The following is a 23,254-nucleotide window of genomic DNA, read 5'->3' on the forward strand; positions in this document are numbered from 1 at the left end:
ATGAGGTGGAAGACTATGACGCCTTTTCTTACTATGCCTCGAAGTGGATGAATGCTGCGATCTGCTCCGAGATCGTGAACAAGTGTTTTTACATCGAGGAGACGATGGTCTCGACTCACTTGAGGTGCGTTTGGTAGGGGTAATGGATTTTTGGCTCTTACCTCTCTCCAACTTCCATCTGCGCTCTTTTAAGGCTTTCGCCGTCATCGACAAACACTCTTCACATTCTGAACATGGATGCTCTGCCCCAAGGCACAATAGACAGACCCTCTGTGGGTCTGTCAAGGACATCTTTGCCCCACAATCTAGGCATTTTTTTTAAGCCAGATCGGGGCGTACATGGAGCCGATGAAGAGGCCATCTCGATCGGAGAAATGAAGGATTTTTCACGAAAAAACCATTCTTCACAGAGCCAAGCGTTACGTTCCCGAAGCTCATGAAGCGCGGAAAAACACAACTGAGCAAGGGACGCTGCACGCGGCTACTTATCCCTGTGATTATGTCATCAAGAAGGAGGCCTCCGAGGGACATCGACTCGGCAGACGTTGACGCGCAGCACCGTCTACTGGAAAAATATTTCTGAAGCAGCAAGCTGTATATGGGAATATCAAAGATAAGGAATACATGGGGGGACACAATCCATTCGAAATATAGATATTTTTGATAATAAATTTGAATCTATTTCAGAAGTTTAGAGCGAGGTAATTGTATCCTTTATCTCGTCCAAATTGTGGTGCTCCCTGCGTCACAAACATCCATACACACATTGATGCACAAGGTTAGTTTCGTTGCTGCGGTTTAATTATAGTAAATATTTTTCATAGCACCTTGATTGAACATTCCCTTTATTTTGGACTGTTAAACTTTGCTGTTTGGGTTGCTACTGAATGATATTCACACCCCACTTGAGCAGTAATGCGGCAGCAAAGTGGCGGTAAAGGAATTAAGGCCACTTTATCACTGTTTTTACTACACCACCATAATTTACTACATCACCATAATTGTAATGAGTCCCAGTGTATTGAATTCAATACAGTTGGCAACCTTTGCAGGAGACATGTGATCGCATATGAAGAGAGAAAATAAAAGGAGAACCACTGCATTTTGAATGCACTGTAGCCAGCCTTCCTAAAATAAGGAAAACGCTACCAACAAAAAATAAGCACTGTAGCATGCTCCCTTAGTACACCTACACAACTTTATGGGTTTGTTTGGAATAGTGGTACCAGCAGAGCAGTGCCACAGCAAGGATATCTACTATTATCAGTGCCTGATAAAATGAAGTTTAAGGTCAAAATACACACGATTTTCATTACTTTTTACACATTGAAAAATAAATGCACTGTCATCCTAAAGAAATATGTAGTAAATCACTTCTACTTCCTAATTCTATCCACTGACTGTACCTGTCAAAGAAGAAGGCGCCTTACTCTCAGATAAGAGCATTGCAGTAGTCATCCTGAAGGATATGACTGCATTCTTAAATATTCTTTGAAGTTGAGAGAGGAATTTCATTAAGCAAATTTAGAGTGCTAAGATAATGCAGTAAAGGTGCAAATGCAGCGCTGCCAGGGGGGGCGCACCCATCAGTTGTGGAGTTTGAGGGAAATTGTAGAGGCATGGGCACCCAGGGGGCGGCTCTGGGGATAGAGATCATGTAACAAGAACAACGGGGGCAGCACAGTATAATGTGAACTATACAATAGCTAAAATGACATATAGGCTACAGGTAAGCAAAGCCACTTGGTTTCCACACTGATGCCCCTGTATTTTGGGGCAGACATGAACGTGTCGAGCAATGTTGCAAACCAACTGTTCCCAGTAGACTGTAGTCGCTGGCTCCAGCCGACACTTTCGAGGTCAGTGAGCCAGGCTCCTGGGCACTCACTTGCAAAGGTCGATCCTTAGTTAATAAACACTGGCAAGTAGAAGGAGCATCACTGTGGGGTTTGCGGTTTCAAATCGCCCCTTGGCAGATGGGCCTGGGAAGAGGGGGTAAGGGATGAGCCTGGAGGGGACAAATCGGGTGGAGAGTTTCAATGCTCTGAGGGTGTAACAGTGTTTTGTGTCCTTGCTGATGTCAGCAGGACACCTCATTGGTTAGATACCATGCGAATGTCTCTTCATTGCCAAACCCAGGTTGCATTGGGTTTCTCATGAGAACTGGCCACTGGCAGATGAATAAAGTGCCCGTGGTCAGCACAACTGTGTCACGAAATGTTTGTCAATCTGGGTTGCTTTGTGATGTCACTGACGGTGGTCCCTAACATATATCTAGCTATAGCGGACTGACGTAGTACCGCCAATAAGCTTCATAGGAGGATCAAACAGTATTGCTAACTTTGTTTTATGCTAATAATGTTTAACCCTATAAAAGGTCCAGCCGCATTAGACGGCGCAGACAGTGCTCTTCCTTCACTTCTGTTCCAGTGTGTTCATTTAATTGTGCTCTTCCAGCTGTGTCTGAACCTGCAATAAACAGCATTATTCCTGCTTGGTTTACGCTCCTTTTTGGACTACTTTGGTCTCTTGACGTTACCTGCCCGAGAGGACCCCTGATACAATAAAACAAAAAAACATGGCGTGGTGATAGAGGTTTTTTGTGGTGTAAAGGAACCCTCTGCATCCAAAATAACTCCTAGATTACGTGCCTCTGTAACAGAGCTGGGCAGGTGCCTAGGTTTTCGGTAGCCACTGGAGAAAATTATTCCCATAGGCAGGGGCAATCAAGCATATAATCTGTCTTCAGTGAGTTGAATTCCAGATGATTCTTAAGTGGCTCTGCAGACATTTGGACGCTATGAACTGCTGGTGTCGGCAGCAGCATGGTTGGCTCTAGAATGTGCTGTTGGGTGAGAATCTTAGGAGTGCAGTGTTCCCTCTAGAATGTGCTGTTGGGTGAGAATCGTGGGAGTGCAGTGTTCCACTTTGTCTTTCTGGGCTGTGTTCACCTCCTTGCTCCCACAGCCATTTCCCAAAAGGTAATGGAACATAGTTGTGGCATGGCAGGCGACCCCATTCAGTTCCTGCCTTACCAGCATTATTGTCCTTTGGGATTCTTGAAGTGAGTAACAAAGACTTCTTGCTACCTTGCTGGGGTTTTCCCCCCACATCTGTCTCCTGCCATCATGTGCAATTGAAGGTATTGTGCTTTGTATTTACTCGAGACACCTTGTTCACCCAGTGATGCCAACCCCATTATCCGGTCTCGCCACCTTTGCAGATTTGGGAGTCACTTTTGTTCTGTGCTTGGCCAAGACTAACTATTCCTTGTCTATTCGTTGTGTAGTTGCCTCCCCATCTTGAATGCTGGTGGTGTCACACTTATGTTGTTGACAATGGTCAACAATTAGACACCAATGTCTTATTTTAGTACCCTCTGCTTTCTTGGAAGTGGTGTCAGAGTATCTGTATTTATGTGTGGAGCACACAAGTGCGTGTTGCATGTGTGGGGGTGCATGTGGGTGTGGGGTATGCAATGATATTGGTATTAGGTTGTGTGTGTGTTCTGTGTGGAAGTAATTATGGGCATGAATGACATTGGATCATGTGGGATTGAGTAGACGTCAGCATTTAAGGGTGCCAGAGGGTATATGTTAAGGTTTGTATGTTGCCCTGTTCATCCGAGTACATGGCTGTGGATTGAGTGGTTGTGCGTGCTCTTTTGTGTGAATTTTCCAGTGGGGACGTGCAAGGACCTTGATGATGGCTGGGTGTCACTATAGATGTGGTGAGTTATCATGGATGGTGGAATGTAGAACGAATGAGGTGTGCATTGATCATGAGTGTTCCCAGAGTAACCTTTGGAAGAGAAGCTGCTGGTAGGTCGATGCACTGGTGGGTCTCTCCGAGTCTCTACTAATAAAGGTTACCAAAGGATTACCATTTGCCTGGGTGACTCTGAAAAGAATAAACAATGGATTTAACCTTACCTGGAGCCTGTGGTCTGGTTTTTCGAATCCTCTACATATCCACTTTGATTATAACAATCATACTCAGAATTGAAGTGGCTCTTGGTGCCATCTGCGTACATATAAAACACTAGCTTACGTACCCGGCTTCGCCCAGGATGTCCATTCTCAGATTTATTTTTCACATCCCTCCGAAAAAGACGAAATGTTGTTTGCCACAAAGGAAAAATGTGATACATGTTAATTTCACTCATTAATTTATCCATCTCATGTATCGAGTTTATTGCAAAACAAATCAATGAAAGACACTCACTCTTCTAAAAACCTAAAAGAATAACGCAAGACCAGTACAGACAGTGCAATGATTAGCACTTTGTATAAATGACCTGGAGATGGCAGTGTAACACCACAAAACATAATGCCGAAAAACAAAAAACATTAATTATCTGGGGGACAGGATGGCCTATCGAGCTAGAAATAGTTGCTTTAATTTGGCTAAGAAATTAAAGACGCCAGACCTAACTCTTCAAGAGGAGTTACGCCCCCAAGATCAACGCCACATACAAACCCACAACAAAACACAACTTTAACAAATAATCACTTTGGATAATATAAAAAGAATGAGTTTAAAGAACAAGGCTGAAAATGTGGATGCTTGTGGGATTCACAGGTCAGGGGTTTGGGAGTGGACTCAAAAGAATTCAGAGCAACTGACTGGAGTGTGTCATTTGAAAATCAGTGAATATCATTCAGGGCACGATTATAGATTCCTAGCAAGTGCAGCCAGACAAAAAGAATATGATCAACTATTCCTAATAAATGGCAGTTGCGAGCCCGGACTATTATTTATTTGATCCTTTAGGTCAATTCTCAAGTTTTTCCCAATAATAGGAGACCCTGTTTTTGTAGTCCTAGCCAGGCACAGGTTCTTTGGTGCGCTCAAGTGTCGGTAATCCCTAAATTCTTCATCAAATTTGGAGTATACCTCCTGCTTTGTAGCCCTTTCGAGTCCTGTCTCTTTCAGGGACAGATATTAGTCCCACTTGTAATGTGTGGACTTCCCTTAAGAGGTTTTATATTATCTAGAACTTTTTTTTCCTCATGGTTGTCATGGGTGAACTTCCTGAAAGCATGTTTGCAGCCTAGAATGCTATTCAACTCCTGTAACAAAGTCCCATTTAATAGGCTGTGTGATAGGACTCGGGAGACAATGGGGGTTGACTGCCAACCACACGCTCCGTTATGCAGGAGGTAAACGGAAAATCTCCCAGTCAACCCAGTAGATCACCAGTCTTACAAACAACATTCATTCATTCATTTTACATCAGACGACCACAAGTTATGACAGTACAAGAGCATAAAAGGTCCTTGGTATTCCAATATAGGGGACACCGATATGGAAATGAGGGGCTATAGGGTTGAGGAGGGATACAGCATCTGGAGGCCAGGGAAAACATGCCCCTAAGAAGAAGTCATCATTTAACTTTCCCCTAGAGAACCTCTCCACGGTCATCAGGCAAAATACCTCACATGATAGTACATAGTCCAGCAGGCGAATATGGGGTTCAAATGCACTGCCATAGCCAATCAATTGAACAGGCCTGAGGGACATTTGAACATTTCCAAAAAATATACTAATATTTATTTCCCCAACCAACCTGATATTATGATTGTATTAGACCTGCAAACACTACCTTCCCCGTTCACTAGACCCAAAAAATACAACCAGGCTAAAGAGACTGAGAGGAAAATTACTTCTGTCATACCCGTTCAGGGGGACTGTGGTCCGGAAGATGCCAAGGAGAAGCACAATGTTAAAGGCGGAGGGGTGGGGGGAATTCACACAAATCAGTATCAGCCGTGGCCAAAAACAGGATATCACGTCGGTAGGGAATGCAGAGCGGGTGAGTCAAGCAGTCAGGGGAAACAGGGCAGGATATGACAGGAGACGGTAACGGTCTTTCAGCTGAAATACAGGTTGCAGGGATCCCCAAAGTGGTGAGGAGCGGGGGGGAAGGCATAGAATGTCTCTGCGAAGGAGCAGCCTTTAGATGGCAGCCTTCCGCAACATTGCTCTTATGTGGGCGACATTGGGACATAGATCCATCCAGGGATATGCCAACACAAGTATTCAGCTTTGGTTCGACAAGAGATTCGACGAGAAGAAGTTGCCACACACAGCTGCTCCACCGAGCTATAACCCTTCAATTCTCGTGGACGCCAATTCAACTACAGCAAGCCCTTACCGCTGAAGTATTCACTGATGCAGAAATGGCCAACAGCAACAATGGTGAAAAATGAAATGGCATATAGCTGCTGTGATGTCTTGGTTCTCAAGTCATCTGAAACTTAAAATTAAAACTCTGGGGACCAATCCCAATGCTTCGCTCTATTAAGGAAAAAGAAGTGCAGTTTCCTATTGATGTTCCCCATGGCCAGCATGTGCAAGTATAAGAGCTCCAATTGTTCAACAGGGATTGTGGAAGTTAGAGGCAGGACGTTCAGTGTGACAGTAGTGTGATTTAGTGCAGCAACGAAGTGGTGGTGGTCAAAGCAGAGGAAAATGAAGGAGCACAGGGAAGGTTGGAACAATCAGCAGAATGAGGATGGGGCAAAGTGAAAAGAGCAGAAGGAGAAACAATGAATAGAAGGGAAAACAGGAGGCAGTGGAGCAAATGAGTGGGAGTTGGAGGAAAGAAAGAGTGGATGAGGTGGAAAGTCAACTACCAAGGAAGGGGTTATAGTTCTTTGCAGAAGAGGAGGGAGGCGATAGAAGGGAATGAAGAAGAATCTACAGTGAGGTGGAGGAGTGGAAAATTAGAGGAGGGGGGGGTTAAGAGGGCCTGAACATTCCAAAGTGCATGCAAGGGTGTAAATGGGGAAGATTGAGGCAGTCAAGAGAAAAAAGAATTGCCCATGAATCTGGGCATCAGATTGGTAGGGTGCCTACCACTCCAGTGCTGATGGAGACTATAGCCAAGCCTGAGAACCGAATAAGGGGAACCAGGCTTTTCCTCTTTCAGGCCCAAAAAGGCCTGGGCCAACATCATGAAAACCTGTAGACTAAGCCAAGAACCCATCGGCCCCATGAACCAAAGTGACAGAACCTGCTACCAAGGAGAGTGACATCCTGACAAGTACAACAAAGGAGTGTCTAGAATCCTAGCCAAATAGTGATGGGCACATAAAACTAAGTGGCTTACTGTCAGACGATTGATTATCAACAAATCTTCCAAAAACTCTAAATTCAAGTACATAAACGCTGGAGAGACTTACTTCCTAGTACTCTTTACACATTATACCTTAAATACACAATGCAAGTAATAAAAAAGTACAAATAGGGCACGCAAAAGAAAACCAGAAGTCTCTACTTATAATTGTTTTTGGATTATGACTCTTAATAGTGTGCAGATTGGCCTCAGAGTACCTTCACCCAAAGTAGGCCCACCTCTTTAGAAGCGAGTGCACGTTTGACCGTAAACATGGCAGGAAGAGCTAGATGACCCTGTAGAGTCAAACTAATTAGAGTCTCTCCAAACCACACGAGTTTACACATTTTGCAACATGTTTTGCACTCCCATATATTTTATTACAAAGGCATCCCGCTGCACATCAATGGTCAAGCCTATACAAAAGAAATCCAATCTCCTTTAATTCCCACACTCTCATTGGTCATATTTATTTAGCTACCATCCCCATGGAACATTTCTTTGCATCAGCTCCTATTTTCAGCATACCCCTTTTTGGATTTCTTCTGTGGTAGGTCATAAAGTCGTCCAATAGTCACACATTCACACAACAAACATAATTAATCACAATCTCGGACGTGATGCACATGGTTTGCAAGGACACTTCACAATATGAGGAGGGGAGAAGAAAACAAATTCCTGTTGAACTGGCGATAAATATCTTAACTGCCCAGACTTGCTGGCATCCCTGCTTCATATTAATCTATACGACTACCAATTCAACATGCATGGCCTCTAGGAACTTCCTGACAAACTAATCGAACCCCATAAACCATCTGTTCACTCTGCCGTTAAGCCTCCCCTGAACAGGGTTCATTACTTGGTCACAATAGGATGGCCAGACGTCCCTTGACAATGAATAACAGGCTGCCAGGTACTTAAAAAGATTGCATCTCCTTTCAATATTATTACCAAGTCGTAAAAACCTGAGCCTGGCTGTAACTGACTATCCGATTATCGCAGCCGCCCGTTACCCTTTCCTCTGCCTTCAACCTTGCTAAACAAGTTTTCCCAGTCATACAGACTTCATCTTGCCAACCCAGGCTCCTGGCCCTGCACAATCCCTAGCTATGCAAGGAATTGTGGCGTACAGTTTTTTATGTTCACTATGTACCCCACTGTCCCAAACACATTCCTAAGACCTCCATGATGTATGTCTGTGCCTGTATGTTCAGGACTACTGCGTCCTCTTCACAGTGATTTCTCCATCGCAAATCTTTCTCGCATGCACATATGAAAGTACTTGCTGCCCAATTTTTAGGCACTTTGTGGCACACCACACCTACACTGCATTTATATTGCATCAGCAGTTCTGACATTTAACTTGCTGCACATCGTCAATGTATCAACTTAAACATCAAGTAATGCTAAAAGTAACATATCCCACTGCCATTAACTACACTAGATATATGTTAAATTGCAACAACGTGTCAACATCACCATTCTCCCAGTCACCAATATGGTGCATGCAACCTGAACCCCTCTTTCTTATTGGGACCTTTATCGGCCATCCCAACAACAGCTTGCTGGTTTCAAGCGTTATCCTACTTAGTGTCATTTTAGGGGCAGGTTGGGCGGGTCCAGATGACTATGGGTACCAGGGAAAGCCATCCACTATGTGAATTGACCCCTGGCCATAGATCCTGCAGTGCCTTTTAGGAAAGATTTCATATTGTAGGTAATTTTCCTTCCATGTGGCAACCCCCAAACGTTTTGCTGTTGTTTTACACCCTGATCTAGACTTTGCCAGAGAAGTGAAGCCTTCCGCCGCAATCCTCTGGGCTTTCGCTCCATTCTTACGGGGAAACTGACATGCCCTTAAGACAGTCAGTACCGGGAAACGTTGTTTTCCGTAGTTCTTTTCTCATGTTGCAGCTTTCGCGCAACATGGCACAAGAGTGTACCGTAACTTACATTACCGCGCTCTTGGGTCTCTAGTCATTCTACAGGCCCTAAAAACTCTCGATGGATTTGTAACGAACTGTGCAAGTATGTCACGGACAGGACTGGTGGCAGCGATCGTTTCTTTGTGTTTTGAACTCCCTTTTGCCCTGTTAACCGCGCTTCTCGCGTTTGGCCAAAATGGGTGGCCTGGCTTCCAAAATGGCCATGCCACGAAGTTCTTTGTCCTGTCCGCTGACCGTCTTGCCCCTTCACCTTCCCCAGGTCGAGCCGACCTGGTGCCATCCTTATTTGGGCATGTACTTTCCCGCGAAACACAGATGCTTTCGCAGGCTTCTGCATGCCTTGTGTGCGCCTCCAGGATGTGGGCTGGGATGTCTGGTCCCAATACACATCCTGGGTGCCAGAGAGTCTAGTGTGTCTTGAATGCCTGGGACCACAGTGGTCCGTGATAGGTCCACATATGGTGTGAGTGTTTTGTGAGCAGATCTCCCATTGGGTCCTCTGTGTTTCGGCGCGAACGGAACTCTGGATAAGAGGAGGCTGGAAACACCACTACCATGTCGATCTCCTGAGTTCTCACGAACGACGATACAGGAGCCAAGTATCCTGCAACTAAGAGGCTGAAGGACTGCTCCTCTGCACTGCTGTCGCCCTGTGAGACCATTCAGCCTCTGATCGAATGCGAAGGCCTGTACTGGTACTTCGACCCTTTGGAATAGTGGGAACAACTATTCTCGGCACTTTCATCATCTCCTGCACCTAAGCCTTCGGAAGCACCCCTGGGCCATCCAGTGGACTGACCAGCCTACCCAGGAGCCTTGCTCTGTCACCGCCGTCAGGTTGCTGCTGTATTCCGAGTCCTTGGCACTCTCACACGATTCGTACACATGGCATTCCCAGGTCTGAAGTGAGAAGTTGCCCTGCTGTGGTAACAATCTGTGTGGGTTCACTGCATTTGGGACATCCTCAACTCTAACTTCTGCTGCCGCGGAATCTACACGACGCCGAGACGTCCCCTGCTCGTATCTGAACTTGCCAGCACTGAAACTGATGCGGAGAAGCCTGGTTCTGCCTACATCGGGGTCCGGTGAGTAGCAAAGCTAGGAACCGGTCGCCCTCCTGCAGTAGCCTGTAGCTTTTCCTCGCGGTGTTAAACAGCACGCCTTTTTCGCACTCGCGCTCTGCTTCTGCCCGCAAGTGGAGGCCGCGCTTGAGTAGCGGAGATCTGTTCGTCTTCATTTGTTCACCGCTCTGAACTGCCTGATTTCCTTGAAGAGACTTCCCTTGGCCCGTTGGGACCAGCATATGCAGGTACTTTTGAGCACAAGGCTCCACTCTTCATATGGCTCGGACTTCCTTTTAGTTAGGTGGCCTCTAAAGGCGAACTGGGTCTAACGATTACTTGCACTGCCTGTTTTCCTCCCCATCTAGGTGGTCTGCATATATTGTGCTTCTAACTCTTTAGACCCTTTGGTTATTGTATATATACTGTATTTGATTGTGATGTCTTGGTTTACTTGAGTTTTACCGTGATTCTTTACTATGGTCAATGTTACAGAGGCCTTGTAATAAATGTGTCTATATTTTTAATATAACACCTGCTTGGAGTGATTTGTAAGTGTCCTTGCTTTGTGTGCTCATTGCGGGCCTTCAGTCACCCTCACCCCTCTTGAGACCTAGTCTTGACCACCGCCATCGCTACCCTGATTGGCCTGGCTTGTCCAGAGGTTACCCTGTTCCAAGAAACTAGGCTGGCCTTCTGAACCTCTGCCCCTCCAGGACAGAGTTCAGAAATCCACCTTAACAGTGCCTCTCACCACATCCCAACCAGAACGTCTGTTGTGGGAACAAAGAGAGGGTGTTTAAGGAGAAATTAAACTAGATGGCGGCTCATGCTGATGTCCACCATGGAGTGGAGGAGCTCCTCATTTATTTCTCTGTATGCTCACCATGGGGTGGAGACAGTTGGGAGATTAGGCAGCTTGCAGCACGCACTTACTCGGTAGTATTGAGTGGCAGTCCATGTCTGAGATGCAGGGAGCCAGACTGCGGAGCCACGCAGTTGCCGGATAGTTCCTCCTGACTGCAAAATGACCTTTAAGTTCTTGGGACCCAGAGAGGGGTCCAAACCACGATGCCCTGGCCAATCCTATGCACCTGGGCTAGAGAGAAAATTGAATCAATCCATGGAATGAATGTGTCAGTTAGGATATTGCTGAAAGAGTAGGCAAAGGACAGAATGAGGTAGACAATGGGAGTTTACATGGAGATCTGGAGAGCTGGACAGAAAGAGAAGGAGAAAGGGAGAGGGGCTGTTTGATAAGCATTGCAGAGCGGTTCCAGTCAGGAAAAGCACATTGGCAAGAGTCCGATAGGGGGTGATAGCCTAGATCCTGACAAGGACCAGAGAAACCTGCAGGAGAGAGGGACTGATTACAAGCCAGCTTGTGGCTAAAGTTCAGCACGTGGATCGGAAGAAACCTAGTTCACTTTTACAACAGAATGCTGTAAGGAACTCGTGGTGGCAACAGTAAAGACAGGCACAAGTGATCACAGTTCAAGGGTGTTTATTAAACTGTAAATGCAGGGTGGAAAAACACCCAACTAAACCAAAATCTAAGATGCAGGGAAGCTTTGACCATCAAATAATAATAATACTGAGGCAGTCCTAGTGGCGTTGTGGCAAATAAAAAGGGCCTATACTAAAAAAATCTATTGCCAAATGCTTACAACTAATGACAGAAAGATTGTGGGATAGAAGTGTTCACAAATAATAAGTCAGGATGTGATTGCCAGGTGTCTCCCTTCCCCACGTTTTGAGCATGTGGATCTCCTGAGCACAGCAGATACTAGAGCTTTCCAAGCATGAGCTGACAATTCTGTACCAGCTATCAGGCTCTTCAATGGTTAAGTCTCTTTTCAACAAAAAGTCTCTTGCCTTCGAGGCCTCATGTATCCAAACACCACATTTCTGTTCCATGTATACTTTGGGTGATGGCTTCACCCCTGGGTCCACCTCTTCCAGGATTAGACCCTTCACAAATCGTGTTCAACAAATGAACTAAACAGTTCCTTTTTCAAATGACCTTTGGGTGATATAACTTCCCACCACTGGATGTCCCCCTGCCGGACTCAGACCCAAAGCACAAGGGGGACAGTCCACTTCCCCTGGAATTCCAATACATCTTGCATTGACAAATCTTAATGTCTTTTTTAAACAGTTCTTCAGACTTTGCCGCTTTTTTGTCGGCTTTCCTCTTGCCAACATTTACTAAACAGTTCACTGCGGACAACCCTCTGCGGGTTCGCTCTTATCAACACACTGTTCTTTGGGATTTCAGACTTTGCCCCTTTCCATCGGCATCCCTCTTTCGGGTTAACTCTTGCCAACCTTTGTAACATACAGTTCATGTTCTCATTTCACCAAGAAGGATTAATTTCACTTGGCTTCGTAATCATCTGTCGGTCAAAGATCTTCGATGGTACAGAGGATTTTACAAGACCCCTGTATGACCACTTTTACCTCTTTTTGCCTCTTCCCATTGACTTCTGGTTACGATAGTTTCTACTATCGGGTAATCGCCCAGAGTTTCCTGTGTGAGCACCCACCAGGTGCTGGCCTCCTCTGTTACTGGTTTCCCCTTTTTCATCAATCGTATTTTTAAGCCTTTCAAACTTCAAATTGCTGTTGGCTACTTTTCGTTCAACACAGCTTGGATTCTTATCGACTCTCTGCTCGACTCACCGGCTGTGATGAATCGCTTGCATTTCTCCTCAGAGTGAAGGTTGGTACCAAGGTGGCCTGCGACTCTATCCCTGCTTGGTTATCAGCGGAGGAGGGTCCTGTGTACTGTAGACATCTGTTGCAACACACGCTGGCTATTGTTCGCAGTCTTATAATTCCTTCTGCAGAGGTTTCACTGGCCTTGCTCGGAAAGGGCAAGGTTGCTTCTCCTTGTCACCCTCTTGGTATGCACAGTCTTTCTCCTCCTTTTGAACTGCCGTGCCGAGTTAACTCATGTCGTGCGGTCTGCCTTTCTCGTCTCGTGCTCCATCTTTTATCCCTATGGAGAAGAGCAAGGGTTGTTGGGTGTGTGTGATTCTGGTTAATTGCCCAACTCTGCCTGACCATTGGGTTAGGACATGTCAGGTAAACAGTTTTAGCATGTGTCAGTTGTCTGTCATACTGTAAGGAAGCGTTCGGGTTGGAAAAGGAGGGCGGAGAGTTCTTAAGTATCCTATGGGGTAGGATGGAGAAAAGGTATATGGAATTACAGCCTTTGTAGTAGGGGTTTAGGTAAATTCGGAAGAGTGAGATTGGTAGGGGTTGTGGAATGAACGAAAATGACATGAGTTTTTATCATGACCTGAACAGGGGGATTGTGGGAATGGTAGTGTGTTGTTAGTACAGTATACTGGGGTTTCGGGAAAGAATAATCAAAGGGATGTAAATAAGTATTCAGGTAGGAAACAGATAAACCGGGGTTCTGGGGAAGGTGGTTTCTAAGTGTAACATGGTGTCTAATGGATTCACTAGATGCAGAGGGGATGGTGGATTTAAGAAAAGGAGGTTCATTGGGCGGAAGGGAGGTTGAGTTGATATAGCCCATAAACGTTGCGAGGACCTGGTCTTCCCCGTCCCTTTCTCCGGTATAGTACAGCATCTTACCTGGGGCATTCGCCTGAGCATAACGCATGGGCTCTCCCATACCAAGGAGGTCCCCTCTCTTTCGTCTGCTCCGAGGGTTGCTGTCTGAGAATGTCAACCCCTCCCAGGCCCCCTGAATAAGGGATTCTCGAGGTCTGCGTGGGAGAATACACTCAGGTTTATCACAATGCCTTTAAGCAGAATATAGCTAATACTTTTCAAGGCTGCACACCTTAATACAAGTATGCAGCCCAAACCTAGACAAAGCCACATGAAGAGAAGGAGAACACCAGGAGCATGCTGCAAGCTCACGGTGAGGAGTGTGATCTTTGGCTGGTGGGTGAGAATAACCAGTCTTAAAAGCACGTGTGCAGGGGCAGACCATTCTGCTGGTAATCGTTTTGGGTATTATATACCTTAGGGCAAGGGGAATCAAGAATACTTGCTAGCAGGACAGCTGGTGGACATAATATCGTATCCAACAAGCAATCCCAGAAAAGGTCAAGAACGCGTGGTGGGCTGCTAGATAACCCCTGTGGACTCAGTGAAATCACGACAGACCGCAGAACATTTGGGGGAGGTTAAACAAAAGATGTGCTGCATAAAGTTTACTTACCACATGCACTAGTGTAATGGGATCCTTTGTCACTGTTCCAGAGTTAAAGCATATCCAAAGAAACTGTGTTATGTAGCGCACAGAGTCTGCGGTCTAGCCACCAGTTTTCTGTAGAATATCTCCATCCCTTGATTTGGCATTGCTATGGTCCTGACTAAATACAGTATTGGGGTAATTGTCAAAGACCCGAAGTGGGAAAGTAAGGTGTAAAAGCAAGTGTTAGTTATGTTCACCTGTTACACTCAAGAGAATTTACAGCCATTTGGAAGCATATTAGGCTCACAAAACAGAGCATTTTTTTCCCTGTATTCCTCCTTCAAAGGGCACATGCCTTTACGCCATGGGATTTTCATTCAGGCAAAAAAGGAATGAAAAAGGAGTTGATTCCCATGTAATTCGCCTGTTTTAGCACCTACTAAAAGCAGGCAGATTCCATACAAATGCATTCGAAATGCCATCTGCAAAGCGCAACTTGCAAGCAGCGTTACAACTTACATAGTTTACAAAACAGAGCTTAATACAAACGAAAAGGTGATTCAGACTGTTTACTTTTGCACTCAATTTTGTACACGTTGAACATGTGATGCCCAACAGCACACAAGTGCTAATTTTTGCAGTCGCCTGCATGCAATTGCCATTGTTCAATAAAAGTATATCCTATGTGTGCATCTTGTATTTAGAATGCAGAAGGCTTTAAAAAGTTGTACATTAAGAGTTGTGTGGCTTGATTAGACCAGACAAAACTGCTTGAAACTCACGATGTTAATTTTGTCAAAAATCCTCTGACCTTTTCAGCCTTTTCTTAAAGAATTGTCAACTACCAATCAACCTTGAACATTTTGTAGAACACGTTTTTTCATAAGTAGATAGATCGGTTTAACCTGGTCGAACTTGCTCAAATTCGGGAGCTTTGAGTGTTATCAAATAACTTTGCTTACTACGCATTCTACGTACAGTGCTATTTTCAAATGACGTTTGCTTTTTTCATATGTGGTTTGATCATAGTACACGTGAAATAAATTAAAAGGTTATGGTAAAACAAATATCAACTGGAGAGCACAAAAGCATAGGCCAAGGATTGAAGAGAAGTAGAATACACGATTAAAGATGGTAAATGCAAAGATAAATAAGCTTGGAAATGTACAAGTTGAAACTTACTTGGCATAACACGCATGTGAAAAACAAACGCTTGGAGTTATTTTGTGTAATCTCATTTCAGACCAAACAGTCTTCTTTTATTATTTGAGAACTTTACCAAGCAATGCGACAATACTCCGAGAAAACACAGCAATGAAACACAGTAAGTACTGCCCAAGAAAACCGATTTTTTACCTCTGTAGCACGCCTCGCAAAAAGAAGAAATATAATTCACTCTTTGCACATAATATATATTATCAAAGAATACATGTTTGCAAGGTTGCATACCTTAAAAATTATTAACGACAGATCAAATGCAGCAAGGGTCAGTGGTGTCCAGCATTTGCACCAGGTATGTAATGTCGAGTTTTGTTCCTATGCATAGCTATTAATTATAAATCTATATCACTGGGTCAAGCTTGGCACTTCCAATCATTGAACAGCACTATAGCCCAAAAGTAAATTCTGATGGGCACAGTAATGTACTGGAAAGATTTGAGGCTTAACGAGTTCAATGCGACGATAAAAACTCCCATACATGTGATCTGAAACAAACATTCTATCAAATACATGTAATCGTGTTTTATGTAAATTGTGTTACCTTTTGACCAATGTTTTTTCCACAAATTGATCAGTGGATGCACAAAAACAAGCCTTGAAAATGGCAACCGTTTAAGATTTTGTGTAGGCTTGGGAAAAGCACTTGCCAGGCACAGCCCTAGCAGGTCATTCATAGGGTATGATGTTGATTCATCGCCTGTTTTTTCCCCGCATTTTTTGCCGAAAAGGTTTGCCCGAAAAACATTAAAAAATAGAAAGGGGGGGGGCAACGGCACATAATGGGTAGGGTGGGGTAGGGTTCTGCGAAAAAGAAACTGGGGATAAATTAACATAGAACCACTGATAGTAGAAAGTGCAAAACGGTGCGAGTACATGGGCATCTCATAGCAATGCCTGGCAAATGGCTAAAGCAGGGAGAGTTGGAAAGTTCCTGGTGCTAATCGGACAGTGCGAGGGCACAGCAGCCCATTCATGTGGTGTGCAGGTGAGGGACCATGCATAAACACTGACCAGGGGCTTTCGATTTGAGGAGGACCATAAGGCCCCCTATCATCGGAACAGAAAACGTTTCTCACATTGCTTTCCATGTGCGAGTAGGGCAGCATATGGATCTGCCACATTTGAGAGCAACCCGAGATCGAGATTGGCCAAGGTTTAGTCAGCCAGGGGAGACAGATTACTAATGATTAGATGGAAGCCTACTAGAAGCTAACTGTTAGGGAGAATTCTCTGTTTAGGCTGAATTTCCTAACCTAGTGAGTCCCTCAGCAGCTTTGCTGGATTTCTGGAGTTTGTTTTTTTCCATCCTGCCAAGAGTGAGACTCTTTTTCTCCCACTCTTGGACATGAATGTGTATAATTCCTTTGAATGTCAATGTGTTCTATGGGCTATGGGGTCTTTTACTCCATAGGGTTTCATATGTTTTTCTATGTGTCTTACACCGCACCCTCCGTGCCGTAGCACTGGGATGTCCTAGCGGACCTCCATCATAGACTCCATACCCGGGGACTGACTACTGTCTCCCCGGGCATGTAAAGTCACCATTGGCTTTACTAGACCTAAATTTACTAACAGAACTAGTACAAACCATCCTATTGTGGACGTACTAGTAGGGGTAATTCGATTACTCCTGGGTCTGTTATTCGAGGGGGCACTGTCCCGTCCCCCCTCGTCGAGTTTTGGCTGGTGGCAGTGGAAACTACTTGTTATAATCGACCCCTACTATAACCCTATGGGATTCTTCCCATTGTTGGAGATTAATACTTTTTCTCGTTAATCTCTAACATACCACCGGTTTACTTATCTTAAATAAGTCTATTGGGTGGTATTTTCTGCCAGAACTCAGTTTTTAAAATGGCGTCTGTGTTCGTCTCTGTGACTCCTAAACCAAAGGTTGAGCCCTTTGTTCCACTTTTGGCGGGCCTCTACTCAGAGGCCCTCCAAAGTGGTGCCATTCTGTCTGGCTACCACAAGGGATGTGGGAGGGGGTTTAGGCACCCTGGACTGAGTTGCCTTGCCAACTCAAGTCGCACTCTGGTGTGATTGGCCCAAGTGGTGAGCCACCCCGCTCACCACTTAGCGTGTTTTGAGTGACAGCTAGGCTGAATGAATGGGGGTTTCTGCATAAAAGCAGGGCTTTTGGGACTGGATCTTCAGAAGTCGCCACAGGACCTAAGAATCCGAGGAGGGTAAAGCTGAGCCGACCTGCAACGACGACACCTCCGGTGGAGCCCCGCTGAACCGACTCACCACTTCCCGACGACAGAGGAGATCTCCCTGCCGGAGAGTCTCTTCCCCTGACTGGTGGGAACAACCAGTCGCCTTTGCTTTTTCTTCGCTCCAGGACGCAGAGGTCGAATTGCCCGTGCAGAGCACCTCGGCAACCAGATAGCCACTACCCCTCTACCGCAACCAAAAGGTGGTGCCTTGTGACGGAGCACTCCGCGGCTGGTCTCTTCCCTGGTGGTGCAACGATCTTCAACTTTCCTTCGACGATGAGATCTTCTCTTCTCTTGGCAAAGACCCGACGTGCATCCACCACCAGGAACAACTGCCCCCGCCGGAGCTGTCTCTCCACAAACAAGGTACCGTGTCCGCCTGGCTTCCCTTTCTGCCGGATAGAGTGAGGTGTCTTAATCCTCGCCTCTCCATTGGGTCGCCTTCAAGCTTTCTTAACTTTCTGTTCTGAACTGGTCCAATCTTTCCATAACAATTTGCGACAAAGACTCAAAGCGCATTTCCACTGAGACACTTTCTGGGACATATCGCCTTGCCTCTCTCCGAGTGGGCCTGGCCTCTGAACTTTGTGATCTGCAGTAGACCCTGCCTTACTTGTCTTGCGGTTGTTCGTAAAAGTACTGGTACCGAGTTGATTTCATAACCTGCCTTATTTTTCTCTCCCGTCCTAACGAATACTAGAGTGCCATCTAGGTTAAAGCATACACCTCTGTCTGCAAATAAGTGATGCCGTTGAACCTAGACTTGTCGAACTATTGTTAGGGGAATTGATCTTTTTCTTATAGTAAGTGTGATTGAAGTGTTTGCCGTATTAGTGCCAGAGTGTTTTTCATAGATGTGTTTTTATAAATAAATAACTATATATCTTTACACCGAAGCCTTGTGCCGTGTTTGCTTGTTCTACTGTGTAAATTGCCCTATTTTGTATACTCCACATACTGCCTAACTCTTCTTGAGGGAAGTCTGACTGCTCAGCCACAGCTACCAAGTGAATCTGTGTGGTACAGACTGCTACCAAGTGGGTTTACTGCCAAACACCTGTAGTCCTAAATCTTTTGCAGTGGTCCCAGAGGGAACTGCACAGGCTTCCGCCTAACACTGGTGTACAGCGGTGGGATTTGTATCGAGTATACAGTTTAGATTGCTTTTCAACACTTTAGGAAAACTAACCACAAAGCTTAGCACTAAAAAGCAACTTTTAAAAAACATGTCTACTATGGAAGTTTACAGTCAAGAATCCTTGTCAGGTGAAAATACTGAGAGTTTACAAGCTCTCTGTAGACAAGAGAATCTTTCTGTAAAAGGCAAGAAAGTGGAACTGATAGCGAGATTGCTGGAAAACCAAAGTCTGGGTACTGGTCCAGAGGGACCAACTTCTCCAGCGAATGTAGACAACAGTAATGGTATTGATCTGAATCAAAGTCTTGATAATGAGTCAGAAGATGAAAGTGAACCTAATGAAGTTAGCCACTCTGAGCCTCTGTCTGCCTTACCTACTGTACCTACGGGGCCCATACCAGGTCCCACATGTAACCCTGCTTATTTTGAACTTGAAAAAATGAAGCTCGAATTAGAATACAAACGGTTCTTGGCTCAATCTGAAAGAAACCAAGAGCTCGAGTTCAGACGGATGAATGCCCAGGCTGAGCAGAAGCAAGCTGAGTTAAGACTCAGAGAAATATAACTTAATCACGAGTTAGAGATGAAAAAGTTGTCTGTGGAAAATGCTTCTCTCTCCTCTGGTTCCTCTAGAAGCTCCAGTCCCAAAAGACCCCGGATGCCGAAGGAATTAGTGGGTATGTATGAACCGAGATTGGATGTGTTGTATTGGTTAAAACTGTTTGAGTACAATCATGGGCTCCAGGACATCACCGGGAATGATTTGGTTCCCTGGTTGTTCTCTAGGCTACCCCCTGTTGCGACTGATGTGGTAAGGGAGTTGGGGGAGGCGGATAAGAAGGATTACGAAAGTGTGAAACTAGCTTTGATAGCTAGATTCGGGAAGGCCCCTTCCCAGTATCTTAAGAGGTTTAGAACCCTCAAAAAGCATGATGGTACCCCTTGGGCTACCTGGGTGAGTGAAGGGTTGAAAAACTTAGAGGGATGGATTAAGGGTTACAAAGTGAACACTTATGAGGTTATGAAGAATCTTTTTATGTTGGAGTCGATTTATGATGCCTGCTCTCCTGAGCTCAGACAGCACTTGGCTGATTCGAAGGAATTGGTTTCCAGGAACCTAGCTAAGGCTGCTGATTTGTGGGTTGCCAACAGGGCTACTCATAAGGATTCTGGGGCAACTCAGAAAAAGGATGAGGGAAAACAGCCTAAAAAAGACTGAAAAGAGAATTCGAATAATTCAAATTCCAAAGAGGGCCCCAAACAAAACCAGAAGGGTAAGCCACAAGGAAAACCTCAGCAGAATAGTGTGTCTTCTGGTGCCAAACCGGAAGGAGGCCAGAACTAGTCACCATTCCAGAAAGCATTCAGGAAATGCTTTGTTTGTGGCTCGACTGACCACGTGAAAGGAGATCCCAGATGTAAGGGTAAACCTTCAGGGGTCCAGCTTGTCTCCTTAGCCTTCGCTCCAGAGGAGGAAGTCCAAATGGCAAGTGGAAACTTTCTACTGCTAGCTGATGAACCCATTGAAGTCTCAGCCAGCGTTTCTTTAGCATCTCTGGGGTTGTGGGAATAACAGAATTTAGATGTCTATAATTCTATCCCCGATAATACTAAAGAATATTATAAGGACAGTGTCCAGGTGAATGGTCAGGAGACTCCTGCCATTAGGGACACTGGGGCCAGCATAACTGTGGTGGATAAATCGTTTTTTCAGGCTGAGGATGTTGCTAAAGCACCCAAACGCCTCACTAAGTTAGCTGGAGGGCCTGTGCAGATGCTTCCCCAATTACCAGTTCTCATCCAGTGTAACGACATGACTGTGAAGATACCTGTCAGCATACAGAGTGAGGTACCAGGACGCGTACTGTTGGGTAACGATTTGAAAACTCTCTGAGTTGTATCGCATACTCCCAGACCTCCTAGTAAACGGTTACAGGAGCTAACCAGACCTGCAAGAGAGAGGACCATGCGCAGTACTCTCCAGGAGATGATGAAGAAAGAAATCACTCCTGCTCCACTGGAATTGTCGGCCGCTGTCTCGATGAAATCAGAAGCGAAAGGGAAACCTAAGACTTCTATCCCGAAACCAGCCACCAGCATTCCAGTGCAGCGGACACGGACTTCCCCGCGGTTGTCCAAAGTCACACCCATAACTCCACCTCCAGTCGAGGCTGAGAGGGAGGTACAACCCTGTGTGGTAGAATTAGACTCTGAGGAAGAGCTAATGGAAGGCCAGGAACTCATTGGAGATCTGGATCCTGTGGACCATCCTGAGCTGCAGTCTTTACTGGCCGAAGGTGGACCCAGCAGGGCAGACTTCAGTAAGGGACAGAGAGAATGTCCAACTCTGGAAGGTCTTCGCCACCAGGCAGAAGCTCAGGCTGAAGGGCAAGAGCCTGGGAAATACAGGTTGCACTGGGAAGATGGCCTCTTCTACAGTGAACCGACCGAGTCTGCACCTGGAGACTACAAACGACTTGTAGTACCCCAAGAGAACAGACCACAGTTCCTGCAGTTAGCCCACGAGATTCCTTTGGCTGGTCACTTGAGTTTCAAGAAGACTGAGGAAAGGCTATCTCTCTACTTTTATTGGCCAAAGATGGGGGCCAAAGTAGAAAAACACTGCGGGAGTTGCCACACCTGCCAGACCTCTGGTAAGGTTGGCGCCAAGAATGTGGCACCTTTAGTGCCTCTCCCCGTTGTGGGAGTCCCATTTGAGAGAGTAGGGATTGACATTGTCGGTCCCCTTGATCCTCCAACCTCCTTAGGCAACAGGTTTATACTTGTTGTAGTAGACCATGCTACTAGGTATCCTGAGGCAATTCCTATGAGGACTGTTACAGCTCTGGCTGTGGCTAAGGCCCTCCTTGATATTTTTACTAGGGTCGGGTTTCCTAAGGAAGTAATCTCTGACAGGGGGTCAAACTTTATGTCCCACTACATGAAAGCTATGTGGAAAACCTGTGGAGTTACTTACAAGTTCTCAACAGCTTACCACCCACAAACAAATGGGTTGGTAGAACGGTTCAACCGAACCATGAAGAGCATTATAGGTGCTTTAGAGGAACCCCTTAAACGTACGTGGGACCTTCTACTGCCATGCCTTCTATTTGCTTATAGAGAAGTCCCTCAGGAGGGAGTAGGTTATTCTCCCTTCGAGTTTCTCTATGGTCATCCCGTCAGAGGTCCATTGGCCCTGATTAAGGAGGGGTTGGAGAGTTCTGCTTCCCCCAAGCCAGTCAGAGTGACTGACTACGTGATAGGTCTCCGGAGGAGAATGTCGCACATGATGACAGAAGCAAGCAATAACTTGAAAGCTGGACAAGCATTGGTCAAGCACTGGCACGATCAAAAGGCTAACATGGTTGAGTTTGCTCAAGACCAGCTCGTTCTCGTTATGATCCCCACAAGGCAGAGGGCCTTGCAAGACAAATGGATGGGACCCTTCAGAGTTGTGGGTAAACTCGGAGAGGTCAACTATCTGGTGGACTTGGGCAATCCCAAGGAGGCTCCGACAGTCTTCCACACCAACCTACTCAAAGCATAAGTCTCAAGACCTGATGTAGGAGCGTTGCTTCTAGCATCAACCGAGGAAGAAGAGAGTGAAGCTCTTCCGGATCTCCTCAGAGGCTTACCTTTAGACGAAAAAATTGAAGGAGCAAATCTCTCATCAAATCTGACACCCGAACAACAAGAAGAGTGCAAAGCTATGTTGAATCAGTTTGCCTCCCTGTTCTCGCTTTCACCAGGCTTGACCCCTTGGGGCCAGCATGACATACTCACTGGTGACTGTCTGCCAGTCAAAAGCAGAGGATACCGAATGTCAGAACACGTACGAACCCACATCAAAGGTGAGGTCAGAAAGATGCTTGATCTCGGGGTACTAGAGTCCTCTAATAGTCCATGGTCTAGCCCAGTTGTGTTAGTACCAAAGGCCGGATCTAAAGAACTTAGATTCTGCGTGGATTATAGAGCTCTTAATGCAGTCACCAAGACTGATACCCACCCTTTGCCAAGAACAGATGAGTTAGTAGATAAACTTGGCGCAGCCAAGTTCCTCAGCACATTTGACGTGACGTCAGGCTATTGGCAAATAGCCCTGACAGACCATGCCAAGGAGAAGACTGCATTTTCTACCCCCGTTGGCTTATACCAGTTTAAGGTAATGCCTTTCGGATTGAAGAATGCACCTGCTACGTTTCAACGGATGGTAAACCATGTTCTGAATGGGATGGAGGACTTCTGCATGGCATACTTGGATGACATTGCAGTGTTCAGCAATTCCTGGGAAGAACATGTAACCCACCTGAGAGATGGTTTGCAGGCTCTTTGACGAGCCAGTCTGACCATAAAGGCGAGTAAATGCCAAATT

The 23,254-nt window shown here is 45.6% G+C and overlaps 1 protein-coding gene across 4 annotated transcripts in view; it reads left to right on the top strand.

Moving 5' to 3' along the window:
- Window positions 1-23,254, top strand: part of LHCGR (luteinizing hormone/choriogonadotropin receptor) — a 1,835,933-nt gene that overhangs the window by 1,807,043 nt on the left and 5,636 nt on the right. For 3 of the 4 annotated variants that reach the window (XM_069608401.1, XM_069608402.1, XM_069608403.1), the window contains one exon: window positions 15,548-15,628. The exons of the other annotated variant lie outside the window; for it this stretch is intronic. In XM_069608401.1, the coding sequence (XP_069464502.1) occupies window positions 15,548-15,628 (81 nt within the window). The remainder of the gene's footprint in view (window positions 1-15,547; window positions 15,629-23,254) is intronic. 4 annotated transcript variants of the gene reach the window in all.

Source organism: Ambystoma mexicanum, chromosome 4q, assembly GCF_040938575.1.
Source record: "Ambystoma mexicanum isolate Mex_15411 chromosome 4q, UKY_AmexF1_1, whole genome shotgun sequence".
Lineage (NCBI taxonomy): Eukaryota > Metazoa > Chordata > Amphibia > Caudata > Ambystomatidae > Ambystoma > Ambystoma mexicanum.